The 20,231-nt window shown below is 39.8% G+C and overlaps 1 protein-coding gene across 3 annotated transcripts in view; it reads left to right on the top strand.

The window, feature by feature from the left end:
- p120ctn (adherens junction protein p120) overlaps positions 1–20,231 on the top strand; it is a 189,557-nt gene that overhangs the window by 68,831 nt on the left and 100,495 nt on the right. For all 3 annotated transcript variants that reach the window (XM_089250130.1, XM_089250129.1, XM_089250131.1), the window contains exon 2: positions 10,839–11,067. In XM_089250130.1, coding sequence (XP_089106256.1) covers positions 10,951–11,067 — 117 coding nt within the window. In that variant the 5' untranslated portion in view covers positions 10,839–10,950. The remainder of the gene's footprint in view (positions 1–10,838; positions 11,068–20,231) is intronic.

Below are 20,231 nucleotides of genomic sequence, written 5' to 3'. Positions count from 1 at the left end.
TGCCACCGGACTTATCCCGTTGCTGAGATCTCTTCCAGCCCAGCTTCGTGGCAGAGTCTGGAAGAAAGTGAATGCACCTAACAGTTTTGAGTGTATAGCTAGTGTTGTGCTTGATATTTCAGTGCTGCCATCTATACTTCAAATTGTGAGTGAAGTGTAATGATTGAATATTTGTTACGTTGTAGGTCTGTTGCTGTCTGTGGCGAGACTTTTTAACGGGGAGATCGGCTCGCATACGCGCCTTGAATTTGGAAACCACAGAAAACCAACTTCAGCCGACCACCACTGTGGCGCCGGTGGGTCTTGAACCCGGATCCTGGCGATGCGATTCCGTCACTATGACCACTCGACCACCACAGCGGCTGTTTGGAATTGCCTAGAGTCCAATGGTAAACTCCTCGATACAACGATATCTTTTGCTACGCTAAATCCCTCTATAACGATATTTTGAAGAGGATTATGAAAAATCGCGACAATTTTTTTGAAAATATTTTGCTCAATCATTTTAAATCTGATTTTAACTTGGTCACTTGTTTTCGTCACTTCTTCTGAAGGCGTCTAATAACATGGGAAATTTTGCCTTAGGTATTAAAATTTCTGATTTTTAGTGGATTTGGATTATTAAATGTTACGTTTTTATACCATTATATAGATGTCAAGTTCTTGATGTTATCGTGGTAGGCACTTCCCCACACTGTAATAGCGTAAGTTACTGTTGATTGGATCCAAGCATGAAAAACTGTTTTAAGGAGCTCCGGACTTGTTTGTTTCTTAATCTATATAAAGCTGTAAATTGTTTTCTTATCGTATTACAGACATTGTTAGAATGGCTAAAAAAATTGGTCAAAACATTGTAGAGATCGTATTGTATAACTACACCTAAATAGGTATATTCTCTTACTCTTTCTATGTGACTACAAGAACAGATTTGGGAGGGGTATTTACAAACGTGCAATCTTACTGATATTTGGAGTTTCTGGTTTTACATCTGTAATTTTGAGGCAAAATGAATTTTGTTTTCTTACGTTTGGAAGTAATTTAATTTTTGCTAGCCATGTGTTAGTTAATCTAAGGTCATCTTCAACTTTAGTTATCAAATGAGAAATATTTCTATCTTCAACACATAATATAGTGTCATCCGCGAAAGATACTATTCCACCATGCAATTTTAATAGAAGGCATAATTCATTTATATAAATTAGAAAAGTGGGGCCTACTACTGTGTTCCCTGATGTATTCCTTTTTTTTATTTCAAGATAATTACTTATTTCATTTTCCATATGGACTGCCTACATTCGTCCATAACAGGTTATCTCGAACCACCGCAATAGTTCACCACGGATTCCAGTTCTCTCCATCTTATGTAATGACAGATCTACATTATCAAAAGCGCTTTTCAAGTCTATAAAAACTGATATTGAATAATTATTTTTGGTAAAGCTCTGGTTTAGGTGTTCATTCACTTTTGCGATTGCTATTTCAGTGATTTTTCCTGTTTGAAAACCGTATTGATTAAATTAAATGAACTAAAGACAGCTTGGACACACATTACAAATCCTAACTCTAGGTGTTTCACAACTCAAATGATAACATTTTTATAAATGTTTTATCCAATAAAAATACTACATATATAGCGATTGATGTGTGTTAACAGTTGTGTGACTCACACTAGTCTATCAAGCTGGAAGAAGTTGAAATTATCTATTTCAAGCTGGGAATTTTAACATTAGAAGAAAAATTTCTCCCGTAAAAACAAAGTATTTTATGCGTTTAAGTGAGGTACACATTTATCTGTTACCCGATTAAGAGGGTCCGACTGTATATGTTTTTAATCACGGACTCCAAGCTTAAAGTGCATCTCTATGCAGAGCTTGTGGGGAGTACGGGTCATTAACTCCTGTCTAGGACACTGGCTTAAGGAAGGGTTTGGAAGCCCTGTAAATTCCTTTTTTTTTTGTAAGCGAAAGGACTGGTCACACACGCGGCTGATGGGGGAAACCAATGGGACAAATGAAACTGCGATCACTCACAACCCGGTTTGACTGATGGCAGGGGCTGTGGTCTGGCGGTCGAGAAACACTGGGCATAGGAAGTATTTTACAAATCCACTTAATTTTGTTCGAGTCATGCGCGCGACACTGGGCTATGTGACGTACCGGACGTTCACTTGCTTCCAATATTCCACTGAACATTAGCGTGACGACATTCATACATTTTTATGGCCTTGGGTTTCCTACCCCGGGGCTTCATAATAAAAGTTCGGAAATCAGACTTACTAACGTCAAAAATGAAGAATTTCTATCTTCACTTTTTCTTAGTGGCCTAATTATTGCTCACGTAGGAATTTCAGTGCGACATCTTTTGGTGATTTCGTGTCTCGTTCCTATTTTAAAATGGTCTCCAATGAGGGCCTTATGGAAATTTCCTGCCCGTGTGTGTGTGTGGGGGGGGGCGGGGGAGAAAGCGGCTTGAAAGCATTTTCCTTCGGAACCGAAAAGCTTTTATCTCCCTTTCTAGATCCAGAATATCGATCAAAACGTTATTCCGTCCCTCCTGGAACTTCCGGGGACATCAGAATTGTGTCCTGGTTGCTATAACGTTCTCGGATAGGGAAGAAGACATTTTCATGCGGATGGCACGGGGCCTTCCTTGGAGGCAGTAAAGAAAAGAGGGCTTCCGGGCCTCGTCCCGTAATGTCCGTCCTAGGATAATGTACGGCTCATTAATGGGTTTTCCTCTCCGAGAGGAAAGGGTTGGCGGCTGCGGCATCTTCCCTCCAGTCCCAAAAATTTTCATCCACTTTTGCTTCGAAAGAGAGAGAAAGGACCGATAAAAAGATACATCGATTATCCGTTATCGTTGGTTTCCTCCTCCATCGATTAAGTCGCTCTGATGGTTTTTGGGGGGGTTGGCGGTGGCAAAGAACGGCTTTGGGAGGAGGGGGGGCGAGAGAGAGAGAGAGAGAGAGTGAATTTTTCCTGGAAAGAAAATGGATTTTTTAGTTTTTAAAACAGTTTTTAAATTTATTTCAATTTGTTTTGGTTTATGGAAAACGTTTACGGAGCTTGCAGATTCCCTCTATATGAAAGAAAAGGCAGTGGCGTAAGAGGTCGAGTTTGAATTTGAAATTTATGATAATTTAGTTCCGAGCAGATGCGAAATTCACAAATTTCCGCGTGAACGTGACTTCGTGGGAAGCCATTTTTCTTATAGAAATCCCCTTGTTTTGACATTTAAATGTTCATGAAAGTCCTCTTGTCTCCCGCGTTGTGTCGTGTATCGCAGTGGTTGTCAACCAGGAAGTCGTGCCCCCCCCCGTGGTCTTAGGATATTTTGGAGGCACGGATTAAAAGCTTGTGGGATGGGAGCAGTAGCAATTCCTTAAGGAGGCCACAGAGTGAAAAAAAATTCTGATGTGTAAAAATTAAGCTCTTTACTTAAATATGGTGGGGCGAAAAATTTTAGAGAGAAGAGCTGTCCGGGTGGGCCCAGGAAGCTTTTCTGGATTCAGGGCAGTCTTAACGTATGGACGCCCTTCCGGGCCTGGCCTGGGGCTTTACGTCCATAAGGGAGGGGGAACTACATAAGATCCGATACTGCAATTTTCAAGAGTAATTTTGTAAATTTTGCAATAGATAAAATTTAATAAATCCAACACGAAAATTCAGGTATTCGTTACTACCATTTCCAATAGGCAAGACAGATATGACACTTTTCGGACACGGAACGTGCACAACTCTTAACATCATAAATACGTTAGGGACACATATGGACTTGACCAATCTCAGGCACCTGCTCGCCATGGGACTAAGAAACAAGAATTCCCCCCCCCCCCCCCCGTAAAATTATCTACTTGTGATCACTCAATTGGTATCAAAGGACAACACGAAATTTTCGAAATTCCTGTTAACATGTCTGTACTGATACGAAAATGGCTTACCAAGTTTCAGTAAAGGACAAAAAAAGTCACTGAGCTTTTTTTCCGAGGAAGAAGAGTTGCTTGGTGACTAAGTTTTATGTGTTTGATTTTTCAAGTCCTTTAATACAATCACATTCAACCAATTCCGGCATGCTCCAATTCGTTAGAAATTCTCAAAAGAATGTTTATGAGGCTCACACATGTGCAAAGTAAAGCAGCTCACATACTGGGACTACGGTACGAGAATTGCGACCAGGAAGGAAAAAAAATCGCATGGGGTGGAGGAGAGATGTGTCCGCACAATCAGGAGGAGGAAAGATAGAGAAGTGACTGGAATTTTCTGAAATTTAAGTGTGTGGAGCGGGACTGAAGCTACGGTCAGTCATTTTGTGAAAAATGCGAAATAAAATCTTAAAATATGAAAGAAATAGACACTTTCGGAAAAATGCGTACAAGAGGTAGGAAACGAGTTGAAATACATCCATCAATCATTAGCATTTTAACATTTTGCTAAAGCTTTATTCTCCATTTTCGCTAAATGAATTTTTTATCTAGTTTAAACCCTGGTGTGATGATGATCCTTCAACAGAAGCTCTTCTTTACTTAAAGAGAGAGAAGGAAAGGGAGAAAACGGGGGGCCAATAAGCATATCGAGGCAAAAACAAACCTGTTTGTTCCAAGTCGCCCACCTCGTAAAGCTGCCTCTTTCTCTCTTCTGTCTCGCTGCTCAAGCATTTGCGGTGTAGAACAAAACGACACAACTGTTTTCGTTGCTAATCTCTATTATACGTTCCCGTACCTCTTGGTCGCTCCACTATGTGCGCAACCTAACTCTGCGAGTGAATTGTTATAGAATTTAAAGAAAACTCTCCTATGCCGTTTAAAATTCCAACCTGCTGTGCATGTTACTCGTAGGGTGAATAAGTGTTCAAACGATCCCCAATCTCCCCCATCAGGATATTAAAAAAAAAAAACACCCTTCCGTTCACGCTTAAAAAGTCTGATTTTAAATCCCTCCTTAATAAGGAGCATTTGTTATTAAGTAAAAAGACAGCTCTTCCCCCCCCCTCTCTCCCTACCTTTCCTTGGGGTTCCATTCTGTGTACGCACGTGTTCTATCCTCCATCCGAACACCGTATTTCGATAGAAGCCCAAACAAATGATCTGAGGGGAAGCTCAAGGCAAACACGTAATCGCTTACGAATGAATATATATTTTTCCCCCCGTACTATTTGCTCATACTCCGTAGAGTCGGAGCTAATTAAATGGATTTTGAACTTCGGCGATAGAGAGGTTCGTTTCGGAACGATATTTCTTCTCGGCTTCAGCACTCACTCGTGATTATAAGCGGGTGGTGGAGGGATTACGCGAGATTTCGATTAAGAAAGATACATGGATACAGATAGGCAGCATCATGAAAATTGGAATGATCAGCCGAGATTGGCGAGAACAGAACCAACGCCATAGAAATCATCTTGGGTGGGTAGATGCTATCTACGGCCAATGTGTATCGCCCCGAGACCGTTGCATGTTAATGAAATTTGGCCGACAAAAACCGAAAGCAATTTATCTGCAATAAATAATGCCGAAAACATACTAATTTGAAATCTAGTGCTGGATCCACTTCATAAATGTTATATTAGGTGCGATATGATATTTTTTGCAAAAATCTTGGGTTTTGCATTCACTATTAAACATTCATCTGGAGGAATTTTTAACGGATCCGATGTTTGTCACAAATTGTTGTATGCGAATCTTTAACGTTTTCACGATGTCGAGTGTTTACGTGTTTTGTGTTCGAGAAGTGATTCCATCTTGGATATTAGGGGCATCCAACACTGGACGGACATTACAAGCCGGGCAACCTGCAGCTCAACTCGGATTGGTGTCGAGGTTTTATCGCTTCGCATCCTGCCTTAGAAGTGAAGTTGCAGCTCACGTAAATTAGGGATGGGACGAATATTTGGCCATTTTGCCGAATATCCAGTTCGGACGAATATCAGTGCAAATTTATGAGCATCGTGCTAATTTTGAAAAAAATTATTTTAGTTTGAATTTGCGTCTATTAAATTTGGCTGGTGTCGAAATTAAAGGCGGGAAAAAAATCGATATATGCGGTACAGGGTGTCCTAGAATTCTTTCCTTAGAAGGGGTGAGGGGCGATAGTATTACTACAAGACACAATTTTTGTCATATCCCTGTCCCAATCCACTTATTCGAGGGATACGTGTAACGGCCCACTTCATAATTCGCCAAAATATGGAAACCTGGTTCATATCATACTGGCAGACACCACCACACCAGAACATGGCTTCCACTCTGTCCCAAGATAGGAATATAAGATACAGGCAGACAAAAATTTTTTCGTGTGAAGGGGGGAAAAAGAAATATTCCTTCCAGTCAGACAATTACGGAGGAAATAAATCGTCCGTCTTTCTAACGGTACAGTATGTGTATAGGGGGGGGAATATTTTACCCCCTTCCATTCCCAGCGTTACTTTTGAAAACCTTTTTTGCCCCCTCCCTTTGGCTGCAACCATACATGCTCAACCAATGGCCCACGGAGATCATATGTAACCCTCGGAGTCATCTTATATGGCCACCGACCTCAAACTTAGTTTTGTACAAATGAATCAAGTAGCACATTTACAGATTACTTAAGTAACCTGCGGTGCAGTTTAACATGATTTAAGTGACCCCGCAGCTCATTTGAAGATCACTCAATTCACCCACGGCATATTCAGGGATCACTTTGGTGACCCACGACACAGTTGAACATCACCTAAGCGGCCTGTGGTGCAGTTCCACATCTCTCAAATGACCCGAGGTGCATTTATAGATCACTCGAGTGGCCCTCGACGCATTTTCAAATCAATGAATTGGTCCGTACTCTCCTAAACGTTGCGCATCCTTGGTTTAAATTGTATGTTAGCATGCACTAATTAAATTCTTTGCGACTCTAGATTCCGTTGTGTTGTTGTTGTTGGGATTTTGTCAGAACGCCACTTCTCAGATTTTGGCGGTAGAGTTCTGGGGCAAACAGAAATCTAAAATAATATCTAAAAATCTACAACTAAAAGATGACGATATGCGTAAAGGTCTCGTGAGCTTTCCATTTGATCAACCCCTTAATTATACGTGTTGTACAACATTATTTATCTTGAATGAACTATCCCCTTTTCCCCGGACCAACTTTATTTCCAGCTCCAATTTCATCCAAATGATATTCCGTTAATAATTTTTCACGGCCATTAGTTATACATAGTATCGAATTTCTGCTCTCCCTGCCGATTCGATATGAATCCGTAGATCCAATGTCGTCGCCGTCCTGGAACTCATTTTTCGATCTGTATTGCATATGGAGTAGCCATCTATGAATTCTCTCTCGGATCCCCCTGCCATGCAGCAATAAATTTCCCACCGGAGTATCCGAGAAAAGCGTAAGAGAGGAAAGGAGGAAACAAGGCTCTGCGGCCTTTATTTATCAACTCGCTGGTGTGTTGAAATCGCCTGGGTGTGTGTGGGTTCTTACGTGAAAAATAACCCCATTACCTCAAAAATTCGGTATATCTCGGTATCATTCTTCTCTCGCTACCGTGTGTGTGAGAGGAGAGTTGCTCTATCCCATGTTGTGTAATATTTCTCCGTTCTTTTGGGCCGTACTCTTGTAAGCAATGCTTCCGGGAATATTTTTGCTGAGAAATTTATTCCTTTCTCTCCCCTTCCTTAAGTGTAAAGATGAGTGAGGTATTATGTTGGGAGGAGAGAAAAGAGTTTTTGGCGATTTGTCTTGGCTTAAGCTCATTATGTACCCGAGTTTTATATCATCCATGGCTCGTTACTTGTTGGAATATGTTAAAAGATCCTCGGGGGAAAAATTTCTAATGATGCTAAACAGTCTTGAAGGAGATTTGCTGTCCTTTCTCTTTTCTCCGCTGCAAATTTTTACTAGTTTTTGTTTTGAATATATTTAGTTTGTGTTGCGCATGTTGCGACAGAACCTGAAGGATTTTTCTCCCCCCTCAAAAACATAACTCTGTTATGACGACTTCGGTTGTAACGACACTTTGGCTATAACGTCAATTTCCGGTGCGAGCTGATTCCTGTAGAGAAAAAAAGTTAATGAACCTTGCATATCCTCTTCGCTCCAGAGGTACACATGCCCCATTTTTAATGGTTTTAAATGGTTATTTTTTCCAGTTAAGACCCGAGGTACACACTTGTAGGCTACTTAACTCAAACGGTCCTAGTAAAAGATATCGACCCTACTTAATAAATTAAAAAAATTTCGTCTTTTTAAAGGGAATTTTTGACAATTTTTTGTTGTGCTTATTGTAATAGTCAATTTTGACTCGGGTGTGAAGAGGTTACAACGTCAATGAAAACTCTACGACCTCGGATATGACATCAAATTTTTCCGCCGTGTTTGTTTTCATTTTTATGGGGTTTTCCTAAGAAATCCGTAGAGCATTATATATAGAGCTCAACACATTAAGGCCATGTTTGTTGTTCTATTGAAACCCAATACTGAGGAAAAAGATTTATTTCATGATTGACGCTTTGACATGATTATTGAGATGCCCCGTAATTTTGCCCCTTCCCGACTTTTGTTAAAAATGTCCGGTTTTTTTCCAACGAAGGTTGCTTTGATTCATAATCTTTACTAGAATCAGAGATGAAAGTAATTTGCGTGACTTCCAAATTGCGGTATGTAATGAATATGGCTATGAAATATTCACGTTGAATTTTTTTTTTTGTCGAGAAATACATTTTAAGCCACTGCATTTCTCGCCATGGGTCATTGTAACGGGAATAATGGTGTTGACTAAAGAAGTGGTATTGGCAAACAAAATTTTCTGTGTGTGGTCGTCACGGAATTGCGGTCTTGGGGGGGGGGGGCAAATTTAAATTTATTTCTGTGCGTCTACCGACTCTGGAACTGGGTCACTAAGTACCGGAAAAGTCGAAAATGAAAATTTTTCTCTGGTGAAAAATAGCTTGGCTACTGAGAAATTTTTCTGGCGAATAAATTTTTTTAGAGAGAGATACGGCGTTTTCTCAACCCAAGATATTAAAGAAACTGATATTTTCTTGATATTATAATGTGAACTCGGAAAGAAAAGTCATCTTGTCTTGTCTCTGCCGGGACCCGAACCCAGGCCCTCTTTCATACCGGGTAAGCAAGCTGACCCTAGCATAATATTCAGAAAATATGTTTCCTTGATATCTTGAGCTGAGAAAAAGTCGTCTATTTGTAAACCGTCCCCACCTGGGGGGGGGGCATTTCCTGAAGTTAAGAGAGGCTATTAATGCCTCTTCTTTAACCCCTCACGCCAAAGTACGTGAAATACGGAAGGTAAGGTCGTGTCTCCAGTGGTGTAGATGGTAGCATGTTTGCCCGGCATGCAAGAGGCCCTAGGATCGAGTCCCGGCGGAGACAAGATGACTTTTCTTTCCGAATTCACCTCGGCATAATATCCAGAAAATATATTTCTCTCCTTGATTTTTTTTTTTTAATTTCGTGCTGAATGCACATTATTCACAGTTTCATTATTTTTAATCTAATAAGGCTTCTAAAGTATAGGGTGGCCCATAAATTGATGAATAGTTAAAATTCATAAAAGTTTTGGAAGAAACTGGTATACTGTGCTTGAATGCGGTTTACGATAAAGTTATTCTCACGAAAAGGGGCCATTCAAGTATTACGTAAGCAGATTCAGCCATTTTGTACTTCCTCCCCCTTGTCAGCAAAACACTGACCCCTCCTCCCCCTGTAGGCAAAATTTCGTCAGCAGCTTAGAATATTTCATATCTTCAAAAAGGGGTGTTGGTGACGTAAGCAACCTTCAAACCACCCCCCCCCCAATCTCCCTTTTCATCAAAAGTCAGCAAATCCGAAACCCCCTCCCCCCTCGATGCTGACGTAATACTTGAATGACCCAAAGGTGTTTTTTTTACCGAAAAAAATCAGTTCAAACTTTTTATCGATAGATGTCGCTGCAAGAAAGCAAATCACTAAAAATATGCAAATCAGGATCCCATAAAATGCAGAGCGTACAATTCACAGTTCATCTCCGGATTTTCCTGTTGCTGGCGCTCGCAAAAGGTTTTCCTTGGTGTTCAAAACCCTGTTGGTAGTTTTTTTTTTTTACATCAGCCACCAATTTTCGACTGAAGTTTTACGAAAGTTTCGGACACATAAGGGATTGAAGAAAAGTTCTATGGTTTGCTTTCGTGCAACGGTCTCTATGGAAAAAAGTTTGAACTAAATTTCTTATTTTTTCCAAAAAAAAAATTGTCCCCATCGTTAAAATAACTTCTCTCAAACCTCATTTAAATATACCAATTTCTTCAATTCTTATGAATTTTCAAACTATTTACGAATTTGTGGGATACCTTCTGCAGAATATCAATCAACCAATTTCTGAAATTTCAATACATAGAAAGTCAATTTTTAAGGTTTGTCACACACGAGCCGATGTTTACGGTCGTCACTCATTCAGTTTCACGCCGGTGGTTTTCGTTCAGCTTTTCAGCCGAAATTTAATGATGTCGTCACGAGTCGTTTGAATTCCGTCGTTTTACAGGAATTGGTCAACGCATGCACACGTGGTCCGCATGTCGGTCACATGGCGACAGTTTTGAAATAATAAAAAGAAAATAGGTAATGAAGCAATTCGAGTGTCTAGGGGGGAAATGGTCATTAATTTTCATTCTTTTTGTAATTCAAAGCAATTTAATGCTTTGCAGTTCCGTGATTGATGAAATCATGGGGGAGAGGTGCTCGCCTAAGCATAGAAAAATACGTATACGTTTATCATATGTTGAGCAAGAATCGTTATTATTGGTCATCTATTGATAATAAATGACAAGTGCTCTTGTTTGCGTTATATATTCATTTTTTTTGCTCTATCTGTAGGATATTTCTATTGCCCGTCAGATGATTCCAGGACGGCATCCGCCCGTGCATTGTAGGGAGACGTCGGCGACGATGATCTGAAAAGGGATCGTCGTTCGTTCCAGGACAAAGGATGCCATCAGGACAAGGGGCGGATCAGGATCGTGCCTCCTTGCTGCCGAACAATAACAACAATAATTACACAACGTCCGTCGACAAAACTACAATCCTGCAGTCGGTGAAGGAACAAGTGAGTCGTTATATCTCTCTTCATTTCTTAGGTAAAAAATGTAATGGTCAGGGATTATTTCCGTGGGTGTTCATTTCTTTTTCCGAGCGGCATATTACGAGGAGGGGTGATCGTGAAACAGGGCTGGGAAACGCTGATACTGAAGTACGTATGTGTACCACTTAGAGGTAACGTCCGTGAAGCTGAAGGCAAAGATGTCATTGCTTTGCTAGTTGTCGCTGTCAAAAAAAAAAAAACTCTTGGATTGTGGGAGTAAGGAGGAGGCAAGGTCTTGTAGAAGGTTCGAGTCAACCGCGGGTCTCTTAAGTGATCTGGGAATGTGTAGCGGGCCAAAGTGTGCCCCAGGTCACTCAAGTGATCTATAAATATGGTACGAGTCACTCAAGTAGTCTGGGAATGCACCGCTACCCACTAAAATGATGTGGACCTGCACCGTGGGTCACTTAAGTGATCTGAAAATGTGATACTTATTTCATTTTTTTACAAAATTAGGTTCGTCACATCGCGGACCACATTAAATAACTCCGAAGGCCATATTTCGCCCAAGGGTCATGGGTTGACCATGTATGGTATAGATACTGTATGGTCAGTGCTCTTGTTTCAGAACACGTAATTTCATGCTAATGTAACGTGCACGTGACATCCACATTCCGCTATAAAAACTTCTTGATCGACTTTTGCCCCGGCCCCTTTAATAAACATATAGAAAACACGAGTAGGGCGAAAATATTGCACATCAAATGTATTAGGCCATTATGGCACACCGGAACTGGTTGTTTATTCCACGAACAGTTGGGGAGAAAAATTGGGCAATTTCTACTCCTCCATTTGCAAATTACGGACAACGGATGGTGGCATTTTGTAAAAAAAAAAAAAAAAAAGTGCCCGTGAATTACTAATAATACGCGGTGACACTTCCTCTTTTATTGTTTGGTCGGCAGTAAAAGAAGTCGTGTCCTGCTTTGAATAATCGCTACCGGAAGTTTTGTCAGTCCCGCTTTGTTTTCTTAATGTCATTACGCCCTTTCCGGTCGGATGACGTCACTGGAATTTCGTGTATTCGTTTTTTTTTATTGTATAATCATGTCTCTTCCGCCCCCACGTTCTTTATCCTCGAATGCATAGATGCGTGCGAATTGTATTCAGATTAAGGAATACTAAATTGGCTTTCTCCAAGCGAAAAAAAAATCTAATTCAATTGTGTGGTTTAAACTTTTTTTTAAGGTGAAATAGAGCATTGTAAATGCTTCAATAATCGTATTCGCTTCCACATGGGAGGATTCGAAAATGTGCAACGTCGTCCCGTCGTTGAAATTTCATGTTCTCCTGGTAGCCTAATTAGACCAATTCTGGCGAACTTTCATGAATAAATTTTGGCGGAGAGAATTGTATGATTATAATAGCATTGGTATCTATAAGTTTCTATCGCCATTGCTGAATTGAATAATAAAGCCAACGCAAATTTTTCGGAATTTTCGTAACCATGTCCACCGAAATATACACTATATTGCAAAAATCTGTATCCTTTTTTGGAGTTTAGACGTTTTCTCGAATTTCTGGGAAAATATTGGGCACAAATCGCTTTGAAATTTCGGTCACGTGAACCCTATGATTGTACTCTCTATTTCCAGTGAAAATTTAATCAAGAGTGCGTTTAGAGGGACTGACGAAAAAATAAGAGAAAAAAGGTTTTTGATCAACCCTGATGAGATTATCTCATTGAATTTTCATATTAGTTTGCATTATTTATATGGCAATCAAATTATAAAGATATTAATTGCGCACATGAGTACTTTTAGTAAATTTTACTTCATTGAATAAGGAATTTCCATATGTATTCAACTATTCATTCTATGTGTTTCTCATGTATAGTGCCAGATTTTCTGTGAATTTCATAAAAATTGGTTGAAAACTCCGCATGAATATACGTGCTATTCTCACGAAAATGTACACAAGAATTTCACAAAGTTATTACAATATTTTGGGAAAGTTACATTCCATTTGCAGTTTTTTTTTCCCGTACAGGGTTGATCAAAACCCCCTATTTTATTTTTTTGTCATTCCTCTGAATTTTCACTGAAATTGTTAGTACAAAAAAGCTTAGGGTTCTCGTGATCGATATTTCAGAACGATTTGCTCAATATTTTTTCTAGAAATTCAAGAAAATGTCGAAACTACAAAAATGACGCAGACTTTTTTTTTTTGAAATATAGTGTTGATAGGTCAAGTCCCGGAGAAGCCTATAAAGTTCTTACTCTTATGAAATATATTTTTCTGCCTCCAAATTTTTTTTGTGAAGCCCTAGATTTATAGACAGTTTTCCCTCTTACTCGAAACATTGCGGATCTCTAACAGACCAATATAGAAATTTCTGCATTGTGTGAAAATAGTATTCATTCTTTTTGCAACCATTGTAACCAAAAGTCATTGCTGCTACTACTACTACTTAACCGAACATGTAGTTCGTACACATTCCTTTTCGGAATTTCTAACGAATCGGCACATGCCGGAATGCGTGTTCTGAGTGTGTGCTTGGCCCTAACGTATTCATGTTGTTGAGTTGCGCTTGTTTCGTGTTCATGCTGCCATCTGGCTTCCATTTTCTGAAGTAAGGATGGAAATGCTTGAATTTTCATGTTTTGTGAGTATCGTGTTGTAGGCCTGCCTGCTCTCTGCGGAGAGACTTTTTCAAATGGGAGATCGGCTCACATTCGTGCCTTGTGAAAAGTCATTGCTGAAATTACAAAACTTTTGTTGCAAGAAACTTTAGCGTTGATTTTTTTTGGTCATTGGTGAGGCCTGACAAAGTTTCGAAGAGTATGTGTATATGCGAAATTTGGCGAAGGTTGCTCAAAGATTTTAGGTTGGTATCCAGTGAAATCCCGCTTAACGGTCACCCCTCTTTTACGACCAAATAATAATTGCCCTTGCATAATAAAAGTATGCACTTCAAACACTTGATCACCTAGGAAATTTCTTAAATTGATTCAAAAATTTATTTTTCAACGATGCAGCATGTAGCAAAGACATTTCTGACAAAATTCTGTGCAACGAAGACATTCCCACTGCTCTGTAGATAATGTTTTGGTCTATAAAGAGCTCTTCCTGCAAACAGATACTCAACAATAGCTCTTCCAAAAATGCTATATGCCATTGTTTTTCGATCAGCACTCGCCAAAGGAGGTCCCCTATTGGTAAAACACCGAAACAATCGAGGACCTGTTTGGGCTATGCCATGGTCGCTCGCTATTACAATCGATACCGGGTGCCACTGTGTAACATCATTATGCACATTCTCATCTCGAGAACCCAGGTTCTCCCCCCGATAGTATAGTGGTGATCGACTAAATTTGGTGTTTTCTCTAATTTTTCCAATTTCGAGGTTCCATTGCGAGGCATTCCCCCCCCCTCCCCCCAAATACATATCTTCACAGACAAACAGTGCAAATAATCATTTCATTTCACTCATGCTTTGAAACATACAGTCGGCCCCGCTTAATCGGATATCAACGATCGCAGCACAAGACATCCTATTATGCTGGGAACAATTCAATTACCGTTTTACAACATTAGCATAGTTTGTATATTGAAAACTGAGGACGGATCGATGTCAATAAAGCTTCTCGAATAAATCAGACATCAAAAATGAAATATAAATTATATTTAGTTACAATGATCACAATGTATAAGATTTTTACTCTTCATTCGGAAAGTTAGCGCCCTCTACTGTCTCAACAGAGAGAACAAAAATAAAATAATTAAATTTAACTTGGAGGCCAGTACCTACTCTGTATGTATGTATTTATCTAACTTGGTAACATATTTTCCATTATTCGAAATGGTTCATTCAATAACATTATGTGTATATTATGGTTGATGTGTATTAACAGTTAATGTGAGAGATGAAGAGTAATATTCGATTAAGCGGAGAAAAATTGTTGAAATTATCATATTAAGCGGGGAACTTCAACATTGTCTATGTGGGAGAAATTTCGGTGCCGAAGGAGCTTATCCGTTTAGGCGGGGTATCCGTTTATCCGATTGATTGGAGCCGACTGTATATGGCAGCCATGACTTCACACACAACACTGGATGCTCATGCAGAGTCAAGTACACACTTGTGGGACAACTCAGTTACTTCTGTTTGATTAAAACGGTAGCAAATTGCCCGTATTGTCGATAAAAACCAAAATTTTCTTTCCCGTGAAGTTCGTTATAACGGGGTTCTGACTGTACTCAAATCTTAGCTCAGTTCCGAAAAATCTCATGTACCTCCCCCCCCCCTTTCTTGAACATCACAGGTGCAAAATCAATATTATATATTAAGATCTTGATTAAATAAAACAACACACACAATTAATGCATGCGTTATTTTCATTTCGCTTTTGTATTGTTATTGCAATAACGATTGCGCGATTCTAAAATAGTCTTATTATACTCTATTCAGAGCTTTCTCAGGTCTCGACAAAAATGTGCACGAGGCTATTTTCAATTCGTTTCCCGGAGGAAAAAAAGCTCATTATTATGAAGAGTAAGTTGAAACAACTACTTCGATGACAATTTTTCCACTTTAATGGGTCTGTAGAGGAAGCTGGGGGAGAGACTGAATCCGTAAGCTTTAAATACAGTAGTCTCCCTCCTCCCCCCCCTCTCGAATATGTGGGAGTAAGAAGAACAACGTGGACTTCCGTGAGGAATGGCGGAAGCACACGCCTTCGATCCGGCAGTTTGCGCGGTAGAGAGATAGAGAGAATGGCGGGGTCGATCGTCCGGGAGTCCAACAACAGGAGCCGCTTTCCCAGCCCCCCCCCCGCACTCACTGTAGTATAGTGGCGTATATACTACTATACGCCCCGCCACTGCCCCGTTCATTCTCTTCGTCCCCTCGCTCGACTTCCTGTGCATTACTCCACTGCTCCAGCAGAAATTACCTGCACTCCTAGGAATTGGCTCTTTGCCAAGTTCCTCTGCTCTGACATACAACCACACACACGCCCGAGCTTCCTCCTTTCCTCTTTCCGGTAGCCGTTCTGTTCTATTCGAGATCTGCATGTGCGTGTAGTAATAATAAAAGAAAAAATTTTCCATTGCAAGAGGGGTGGGGGGGGGAGATTCTCAGCTACTCCACTGTTTTATATAGTAAGTCAGTTGTGCATTAGGGGATGGAGAAAATGTTTATTTAAATTTGTTTTTTCTACCTTTCGAGCTCTTGATTTTTTTTTTTTTTTGCACTTCTCTCGTGTTTTGAGTGCGCGAGGCAAGTGTATATGTGTATGCAGATATTTTCTCAGGTTATTTAACCCCAAATATGGTCAACCTATGGCCCGCTAGCCAAATATGACCTTTAAAGTCCTGATGCAGTTCGCGACCCCAAGCCTAATTTTGTGAAGATGAGATACATTAAGAGGCACACTTTCAGATCACCCGAATGATACCTGACATATTTATAAATCATATGAGTGACCTGCGGCACAGTTTCAGATCACTTGACTGGCCCGCGGTACAGTTCCAAAGCATTTAAGGCGCCCACCACAATTACAGATGACTTGAGTAATCGGCAATAGAGGTCTATGACACATAAGCGGGACATTTACAAATCACTCAAGTGTCCCGCAGCACAATTATAGATCATTTGAGTGAACTGCGGCACATTTGAATATTATTTGAGTGAACTGCGGCAAATTTGCAGATCATTTTTAAGTGAACTGCAGTACATTTACAGTTCATTTGTGTGAACTGCGGCTCAATTACAGATCATTTGATTGAACTGCGTCACATTTGTAGATCATTTTTGAGTGAGCTGTGGTACATTTACATATTTGAACTGCGACACATTGCAGATCATTTGAGTGAACTGCAGCTCAATTACAGATCACTCACGGACAGATCGTAACTAGCGGCGCGGTTTTAAGATCACTCAATCGAGTGGCTCGCGACGAGTTTTCACACCAGTGAAGTTACCTGCAGTCCCGTGAAGATTGACCACCCCTTGTTTTACCCTATCGATTTGGATCATTGGCTTCAACTTGGTGGATATTGACCATGAGTGATAGATTCTTTTGAAATAATGGGATATATATATATAAATCCGAGATAACGAAGCGAAGAGTTTGGCTTTGAGAATACTTCTGTTTTGCTCTCTTATTTTTATGGGGAAATAGTTGTGTATTACCATGATAAGCGGTATCATCGTGTTTTGTCTTGTCTGGTTCTATGTGACTCATATCTCTGTTGCTGATACGGGGTTGGGGTCTCTTTTTTTTTATTATCGAATCTCATAACTATCGATCGGAGTCTGGTGCGAGTCGTTTTTATTTTGTCAGTGACGCATCGTGATCTCCCTTCATTTTTATTTCCCCCCTCCGCCAACGTCTGTAAAAGCTATGGTCTTGAGAAAATTGCTTTTCCTCTTGTGATATCCATCACGTCATCTACTTGTCTCGTGATTAGCTTTGGCGAGCCACCTACATTAGCTTTCAGTTGGTTTTACCAGTATAATCAGTTTTGAGTTATCCAAAGGAATGTGTTTTTCCCCTCGGTGTCGATGTCCCGCTGTGTTTTTTTTTTAAAAATCTCTTAGGGGTTTCTTAACCTTTTTTCAGCTGTGACCCAAAATCAACAACAATATCAGCTTCGCAGCCCATGGGACTGTTTGTTTTTGAAATTAGTAAAACCAGTGACGCAATAAGTGCATGTGGAACAGGACTCGTGAGTGGATTTGTGCGACTCATCCAGGAAGCCCTTGCGAATCAAGTTTGGGTTGTTGAACCGACAAGCTGGATTGTCGGGTGGAAGAGCTGGGTGTTGGAAAGACAATTGTTGAGCCAGATAGGATGTCACATTGAGCCAGATAGGATGTCACATTGAGCCAGATAGGATGTCACATTGAGCGTTGCTATATAGCTGGATAAAGCATTTTAGAATAGCGAAATCTCAGAAAGTTCATTGTTGGGCTAGATAAGATCAGGGTTTTACCAGGTTCTAGATTGCCATAGTGACTAGAAAATCGGTATTGGTGCCTGAAATTTTTTTTACATCCAATTGAAGTTCAAGAATTGGACAAAATTTTCTGATTTTATGACAGTGCGTCTTTTTTAATAAGGATACGGGGCATTAAGCTGCGGAAAAGTCGAGAAATATTACTTGGGGCCATTTTTCTTGAGCAAAAACAATGCTCGGCTCCTAAGAAATTTGGCTGACACTTCAATTTTCCGAACTCTGGATAAAATGTCACGTTGAGTATCGTTGAGCTGGACAGGGTGGCTCATTAACCATTCTTGGCGAGCTGGACAGGTTGTCTCATTCAGCATTCTTGGCTGCATGTGGAAAAGAGCATTGTTCGACTAGATGGGATGTCAAGTTGAGCATTGTTGTGTGAATTTGCTGCATAGGATGTCTCATTCAGTATTGCTTTCGAGCTTCATGTTGAGTTGAACGCTGGTGATGTGATGGGTCACACGTCGCGTAGAACATTATTAAAAATCGCAATCGGACCCACACATTCCATACAGTAAGATTTCAAACTGTATATATAAGATTACTCTCCATCTATGCATTCATTTATACACGATCGCAATACAAATCCAGACAACAATCTTCTCCAGGTTGAAACGACAGTTTTCCGATGGGTACATTTTGCCAAAAACTATTCCAGAACAATGCATTTCTCTCGACAAAAAGTGATTAGAGTCTCTACAGCGGGTTTTGAATCTTCCTCATTTTTAAATGAAAGTGCCTGGAATTTTTGTTTTTGCAAATTAAAAATGTTCCGCGCTCGGATAAAAATAATTTCGTGTCACGTTTTAAAGTATTCAATTTTATATAAAAGCTAATTCATCGTTTAGATATGGTTTTTCATTTTTTTTTTTAAATCGCATTGCCGTTTGAAGAGTTTTCATAATGATAAGCAGTTATTGCCAGCATAAAAAAACCTGTTCTCGCATCCACAAAAAAAAAAAAAAAATTACGTGTAAAAATGCTCTTTGCATCTGTTTTTCAAAAAAGAATCTGAGAACGAAAAGACTTACACGCTGTGCTAATAACTCTAAAGAAAAAGAAAAATATATAATAAAATGAAGGTTCTCTCTCTTCTCTAATCTCGTGTGTGTGCCTAGTACGCTAATGATTCCGCTCACGCCCTGTTAATGGTTCCCAGTCGAGGAGGAGAAGTTATATACAAGTTCAGTGAAAAGAGACTTACATACAAATAAATGTTAGCGTTGTATTAAAATGACCGTGTATGTCCTCTTCTTTCTCAATACTCTAACCTTTGACTGAAAGCACTTTTTATAATAGTACTACTATATCAAAGCCCATTAGCATATCTTTTTTGCTCTAAGGTTTTCTTTTGGTCTTTTTATTCAACCAAAAGAGTTGGAAGACGAGGTTGGTTAGTGGGTAAATGGCAATGCAAATTCTTGTACCAGGTTGAATGTGTGCTTAGAGATTGCTGACGACTGATTCCTTTTTTTTCTTCCCCCCACCTCTTTTAATCCGTTTCTTTTATATAAAGGGCGTTCGTGAAGGTCTTTTTCCTTTTTTTTTGTGCTTTTCTGTGTATTGAAATGTCGATGGTTTCAACACCAGTGAACACTACGTATTCACGGAGCGACTGTTAAACGGACAATCGAATAACATGCGGGTGAATGCTAAAGTACATGTTAGGACTTTCCTTTGCAGTATAGTAGCAGGTTTTATATCTGAATGCTAGCCAATCTCTCCGTTGTAAAGTCTCGTCACAGAGAGCATTAGGCCTACGATACAAATATTTCAATCATTACACTTTACTCATAGTTTGAAAAGTAGGTGGCAGCACTAAAAATTCCCACAGGTAACTATAAACACCTTAATTAGTCTTTTAGGTACACGTGCACACTTCCAGGACAATTTATTCGGCAGTATGAGTGCTCGGTTTCAAAGGAAGCAGCTCGGTTCTCACTGCTACGAGTTTGTTCGTAAGTTGATATTTTTTCTTTGTGCATTATTTGATGCATTTTGCCACGACGTTGGAAATATCTTCCGCGTTGTGGTTCCGTGAATAGAAAAAATTTCCGAATAATTTTCAGTGATGTTCACATTAACCCGAAGAAATAGTCATTTGTGTGAGTCACGTCTTGAACACCCGAAATTTTGTTGAGTGCTATTGAAAAACACTGTACATTTGA

Source organism: Pholcus phalangioides, unplaced genomic scaffold (assembly GCF_987345545.1).
Source record: "Pholcus phalangioides strain wild (caught in Gottingen) unplaced genomic scaffold, Ppha-v1.0 ptg000022l_1, whole genome shotgun sequence".
Lineage (NCBI taxonomy): Eukaryota > Metazoa > Arthropoda > Arachnida > Araneae > Pholcidae > Pholcus > Pholcus phalangioides.
Note: the sequence above shows the minus strand (reverse complement) of the source record. Positions and strands in the feature narration are given on the sequence as shown.